Source organism: Myotis davidii, unplaced genomic scaffold (assembly GCF_000327345.1).
Source record: "Myotis davidii unplaced genomic scaffold, ASM32734v1 scaffold46, whole genome shotgun sequence".
In the NCBI taxonomy this organism is placed as follows: Eukaryota; Metazoa; Chordata; class Mammalia; order Chiroptera; family Vespertilionidae; genus Myotis; species Myotis davidii.
Window position 1 is genome coordinate 3301140 of NW_006383006.1, and position 7039 is coordinate 3308178.

A 7039-nucleotide genomic window follows, 5' to 3' on the forward strand; every position below is an offset into this window, starting at 1 on the left:
TGTGCGCCTGTCCTCTAGTGTGTGTGTTTGTGTGTGTGTGTGTGTGTGTGTGTGTGTGTGTGTGTGTGTAAAGGTAATATGCAAATTAGGCCAGGACACCATAACGGCCACGACTAGCTCAGGAGGAGAGGCCAGGCACCTTCGCCTGATCAGCTTGGTCGCCTCCCGCAGAAGGAGGCCAGACTGCAGTTTAGTAAGCCATCAGTAGGACATCCCCTGAGGGTTCCCGGTCTCTGAGGGGGCAAGCTGGGCTGAGGGACCCCCCCCCCCAGTGCACGAATTTTGTGCACCGGGCCTCTAGTCTTTAAGATAAATTTGTTACATTAAATAGATATGTGAAATATAAAGATGCTTTGATCCATACAGTTTCAATTTTGAATTCCTGTTTGCTTAATGATTTCAGTCTGCATGCTCATTTTTTCCTTTCTGGTTTAAAGTATGCCCCAGTTTCCTTAGCCCTGCAGCTGGCATCTCACATTGGCCCTTTGTGTCTAAGCTCTTGGAATGCCATGTTTTCTCCTTCCTAACCATTCAGCTAAAACTTCTAGTGCCTTGGGCTGTAATGACCTAATTAAGAACAGTTTTTAAGGTCTTTTTTTCTGTTGCCTTTCCAGAATTTCAACTATGGAGTGTTCCCCCCAAAAATGTATGCACACTGTGAATGATTATAAAGTCAGTGTTTATTAACATACAGTTTATTTTCAAAATTGAGCTATCAGTTGTTAAAGTGCATATACATTTTTTGGGACACCCTGTATTTTCTTAATTCCACTGGGAATTTTATTACAAAGTTCTCCATGCCATTTCTCTCTCCCCTCCCCAAATCTCCTCCCTTTGATTAGCAGTAAATGTGGGCTCATGCCTAGAGTCCTTCCTCTCTCCTATATTTATTCTTCTAGGAGCTCATTCTATCTCTAACATTTATCCCCTTCTTCACATTCATACTACTTCTGTCCTTGTATAGGTCTCCTGGTTTCTTCTTTGGATTATTAAAATAGTTTCCTCACTGATCACCCTTCCCTCTCCTTCTAATCTATCCTTTATACTTCCAGCAGAGTAAACATGCCAAGCACTTTCTCAATCATATCACTTCACTACTTAAAATTTTTTATGAATTCCATTTGACTGCACATTATAAATTAAACAATTTACTATGATATTCAAGGCCATCCTTAATCTGATCCCAATCTATGTTTCCATTATTTTCTCTTACCATTTGCTTCAGCCACACCAAACTCTTTTCCCTAACACCTATAGTACTTTCCTCCCTTTTGGCATTGTTGTATTCTTTTTATTTAAAATGCATTTTCTTCTCCCTGTTGTAATTCTTCTGCCAGTTCCTCTAAGCACAATATACTTTTTCTTTTCTTTTTTAAATTTTCACTCAAATATCTAGGTATTTGTTTTAATAAAGCACACTGTTAGGTTTTTAACCATTTTAACTTTTAACTTTTTTCTCTAAAGATGTTTTTAAATGTAATTTTTTGAGAAGATAATACTATATTCATGTGTTGCAAAAATAAAAGTCTTAACAATTCATCAAAATTTGTACTTGTTCTGGCTGAGTAGCTCAGTTGTTTAGAGTGTTGTCCAATATACCAAGGTTGCAGGTTCGATCCCCACTCAGGGCATGTACAAGAATCAATCAGTGAATGCATAAATAAGTAGGACAAAAAAAATCGATTTTTCTTACTTTTTCTCCCCCCTCCTCTCTCTCTGTAAAATCAATCAATAAAAAAAAAAATTAACACTGTGCTCTTTGAAGGACACTGTTAAGCAAATGAAAAAATCAAGTCACAAAAGGGGAAAAATATTTGCAAACACACATCTGATGAATTATATCCAGAATCTATAAAGAATTCTCACAACCAATAATTTTTTTAAAAAGGAAATGAGCAAAAGTTTTGAATAGATATTTGATCAAAGAAGAGATACTACAGATGGTAAATAAGTATATTAGCAAATGCTGAGCATCTTTAGTTATCAGGGAAATGCAAAATAAAAACTACAGTGAGATACTATTATACAGTAGTTAGTATGCCCAGAGTAGTGAAGGACAGAAGTCACAGGTTGCCAGAGATGGAGTGGAGGGAAGGGATTGACTACAAAGGGTCTTAAGGGACACTTGGGGTGATAGAAATATTCTATATCTAGATTGCAGTGATAGCTACATGACTATATATCTTTGTCAAAACTCATAGAACTGCATATACCTAAACTGAATTTTACTATATGTAAATTATGCTTCAATAAAGTCTGACTTTAAAAAAACTTAAAAGATAAGAAGTGAAACAAATCTCCATTTCACTCCTCTCCCACTCGTTTCCTGTCTGCCCTTGTCCCTCCTTCCATCTTTAGGTAACTGTATTGTTATTAGTTCCTTAATGTATTTTTTCAGAATTTCTTTATGCATATACAATAAATATGGATGCGTATTCTTTTTCCCTTTTTTATTCAAAGTAGCATGATGTACATTCTGCACTTTTCCCCTCCTATCATTGTATCTAGATCTTTCCATATAGGATATGGAGTTTCTTCCTATTTTTTTTTTTGCAGCTACAGAGTATATTCTATTATATGGATGTACTGTAATTTATTTAATCAGTCCCCTGTGGATGAACATTTGGGTTAATTCTGCTCTTTTGCTATCACAAACACTAATGTAATTGATAGATTTGTACATTCACTATTTTTGCATCTATGCAAAGTATATGTGTAAGATAAATTTCTGGAAATGAAATTGCCAAGTCAGAAAGAATGTATGCATTTGTAATTTTGAAAGCTATCAGTCAAAATGCCATCAATTAGGGAAGTTTCAAGAGATAACTTATGTCAAATTCCAGTTAAAAGTTGCCTTATTCTTAAAACTTTTCCTTCTTCCATAGAACTTTTCCTTCTTCCTTTCCAACTAATCCTACCACTCCTAGGCTTTTGTAGCTCATTGTACTTTGCTAATGATGTCCATTATAATCTGCTTTGAATTAGAATTCTTTATGTATATAGCTGTTTTCCCCAACTGGGTGTATTGTTTCTTCTGCATTGTATAAGGTGGCTAAATTTTGTTGACATGGTAGTATTTCTTTGATGAGTCAGTCATATCAAGCTCTCGCTAAAACAGCTGATCCCTCTTTACCTATATTTCAGCCTTTTCAATGGCAATGACAGAAGTAAGGTCAGAGCCAGGCCAGGGCTACTTTTAACTGGAAAGTCTCCTGGGCTTATGTTGGCTAGAGTCCATGGGGGACTGCGGGGAGAGTCTAGTGCTCAATAGACTTGACTGCAGAGGTCATAATAGGTCTGGGTGTATTCATCCTAACAGTTATCGGAATGAAAATAACTAGGCAAAATGACGTGCTACAAAAACATTTGTGTGTTAGAGAGGATCCCTGGGAGCTTGAGGGAGGCAGCCAATCGACGTGTCTCTCTCATATCGATGTTTCTCTCTGTCTCTACCCCTCCCTCCCACTCTCTCTAAAAATCAATGGAAAAATGTCCTTGGTTGAGAATTAACAATTACAGCAACAAAAACAGAAAGGAGTAATTAAAGGGGGAAGAGAAGTTCATGGAAGAAGAAATAGACTATTAATTTGAATAGATTGAACATAGATTATAAAAATGAGCAAACAGAGGAAGACTATATAGGATATTTATCTTATAGCATATGACCAAAAGATTCTGGTAAAATTTAAAGATGTTGAAAATATCATTTATTATACACTTTTTCTGACTACAAAAGTAATGCATTTTGCCCAGCCAGTGTGACTCAGTGGTTGGGAATTGACCTATGAACCCAGAGATCATAGTTCAATTCCCAGTCAGGGCACACTCCCCAGTAGGAAGTGTGTAGGGAGCAGCCAATCAATGATTCTCTCTCATCATTGATGTTTCTATTTCTCTCTCCCTCTCTCTTCCTCTCTCTAAACCAATAAAAACATTATTTTTTAAAAAAGTAATGCATGTTAATTGAGGATAATTTAAAATTACTGATAGCAAATAAAAATTCTAGTGAAAATTATTGGCTATGATTATTTTAAAGTTTGTCAGTTTTCATATTGAGCTATGGTGCTTTCCATAAATCTTTAGGTTATTGATTCCATCCTTGTGAAGCAACAAAATTGAACAGTTTATGATTTCAAGTCAAAAGACCTTAGTTGATGCCTGGTTTTATCACCGACTAATTCTGTATCTCTCAGAATCTGTTTCTATGTCTGTAAAATGAGCAATACAGGGACCCTGCCATCACAGAGTTTATATTCCAATGGAAGAAGCTAGGCAATAAAAAAGTGAAAGTATAAATAAAATCAATTCTAGGTAGTGAAATGTATTATGAGAAAAAAATAAAGCAGAGTAGAAGAATAAAATGGGCCCTGGTGGGTGTGGCTCAGTTGGTTGAGTGTCCTCCTGTATAATCTTAGATTACTCAGAGGTTGCTGGTTTGATTCCAGGTTAAGGGCACATGCTTGTGTTGAGAGCTCACTCCCTGGTAGGGGACATGCTGGAGGCAGCCAATCAGTATTAAGCTCTCACATAGATGGTTTCTCCTCTCTCTCTCTCTCTCTCTCTCTCCTCCTTTCCTTTATCTAAAAATCAATAAACTATTTTTATTTAAAGAATAAAGTGGCATTTCAGGGGTGGGTAGTATTTTTTACTAGGATAATTAAGGATTGTTTCTCTGAAGAACTGGCATTTGAGTAGAGGGCCTAATATGGAGAAGAGCTAGCCATTGGAGGCATTCATAGAGAGAGCATTCCAACTGAAGAGACCAGCAAGTGCAACTATCAAGTGGAATGAGGCCAGTGCCAAGACAGAGAATGTTTTGTAGGCCAAGTAATAAAAGTTTGAATTTTATCCTACGTTGAGCTCTCTGAGAACTGGGATCATGTATTATTCATGTTTGGATTTATTCCCAGTACCTGGCACATAGTAAGTACTCATTAACTTAAATTTATGAATATTTGAATTGCATATATAGGTAGGGATACAAATTGCCACCATCTTTGAATGGAGTTTGAATGAAATAACCAAGTCACAAAGAGATAGGCATCTTAGATTCCTCAGAGATTCCTCATGGTCTTACTATACTTTTTTTTTTTTACCAGAGCCTGAATATTAGTGCATGTACTATGATGCTGGGCAGGATTCTGAGCATATGAAAGCATTTAATGTGTATATATATGTGTGTGTGTATATATATATATATATATAATTGTTTTTTTTAGCATTGTGTGTATGTGTGTGTGTGTGTGTGTGATATAGAGTAAAAGGGTAATATGCAAGCTGACCCTAACTGCAGATGTTCAATGCAGGAGCTGCCCTCTGGTGGTCAGGGCACTCCCACATGGGGGAGCTCTGCTCAGTCATAAGCTAGGCTGATGGCTGCCAGTACAGCGGTGGTGGTGGGAGCCCTCCTGCCTCCTCAGCAGTGCTAAGGATGTCTGACTGCAGCCTAGGGAGGGGAGGAAGGGAGAGGGATAGAGAGTTAGAAACATTGATGAGAGAGAAACATCCATCAGCTGCCTCCTGCACACTCCCTACTGGGGATGTGCCCGCAACCAAGGTACATGCCCTTGACCGGAATCGAACCTGGGACCCTTCAGTCCACAGGCCGATGCTCTATCCACTGAGCCAAACCGGTCAGAGCTTATGTTTATTAATATATATGTAGTTTATTTATTATAAATGCCACTTTATTTTACTTTTTAAAAAAAAATACATGTTTATTGATTTCAGAGAGGAAAGGAGAGAGAGAGAGAGAGAGAGAGAGAGAGAGAGAGAGCATCAATGGTGAGAGAGCATCATTGATTGGCTGCCTCCTATATACCCCCTACTGGGGATTGAGCCCACAACCCAAGCATATGCCCTGACCTAAATCAAACTGTGACCTCCTGATTCATAGGTTGACACTCAACCACTGAGCCACACCAACCAGGTAAAAATTAGAAATTTAAATAGTGTTTTATTGTGACAGTAATGCACATGTTTCTCACATCCACTTTATGGCTCAAGTGTACTGAGTCTTTTGCTATTTCATGCTTATTTATTATTCTTTTTTGGTTTTATTGTAGCCTCGAGCTGTGGCAGGCTTTCGAGGGACAGTTCGTTATGCATCGATCAATGCTCATCGGAACAGAGTAGGTATCTGAACTAGAGTCATGTCTGTATAACCATGGTGATGGCTTGAGTTAGATTGATTTCTTTTTTTAGCATACAAAGTGTGGAAATTGCTTTGGAGAAGAGGGAAAGGCATTAGTAATGCATGGTAAGGTGTATAGTGGATAACAGATGTGTGCATCTGCATAGAAAATAAAATTGGATTTGCCAGGAAAGATAATAGTAAAGTATATATATGCATGGGGAATCTTGTGTCTTTAATAGGTATAAATAAATATTAATGAATTTAATATAAAATTTTGAAGAAATAAAACATTTGTGTTCTATTTCTAGAAATTACTTGGGAATATCATACTGTCACAATACCTAATGAAATGTAGGGGTCATCATCCTATCTAATAATAGAGAAACATGGTAATAAACCGTAACTTCACTACCCTTCCCATTGGCTAATCAGCAAGATATGCTAATTAATTGCCAACCAAGGTGGCGGCTGGCAGCCAGGCAACTGAAGCAAACAGGAGGCTTGCTTGCTCCAGTGATGGAAGAAGCCAAGGTTCCCCGCCTGCTGCTGCTGGCCTCTGAGCAAATATAGAAGCTAAACAAACTCCATGCTTTCAGCCAGCTGGCCTGAGCTGGAGTTGCAACAGTGTTTCAATTATAGAACCCAAACAAACCAGAAACCTGTTTTCAGCAGCTGAGGTCTCAGAGCTGGAGCCGAGCCTCAGAGCTAAAGCCAGCTCTCAGCTCCAGTGACAGCCATAGAAGGTAAATAAATCCCAGAATAAAAAAAAAAAGGAAAAAGGAGATGGGAGCCTCAGTCACCCGCCAGCCTGAAAACAGCCCTCAGCCCCTCATCCAGACTGGCCAGGCACCCCCGTGGGGACCCCCACCTTGAAGGGAGTGTGACCAGCTGCAAACAGCACTC

General features: G+C 38.3%; 1 protein-coding gene across 4 annotated transcripts in view; it reads left to right on the forward strand.

Annotated features, from left to right (window-relative positions):
- Positions 1–7039, forward strand: part of TTBK2 (tau tubulin kinase 2) — a 107288-nt gene that overhangs the window by 49539 nt on the left and 50710 nt on the right. For all 4 annotated transcript variants that reach the window (XM_006778040.2, XM_015557581.1, XM_015557582.1 and 1 more), the window contains one exon: positions 6066–6131. In XM_006778040.2, the coding sequence (XP_006778103.1) occupies positions 6066–6131 (66 nt within the window). The remainder of the gene's footprint in view (positions 1–6065; positions 6132–7039) is intronic.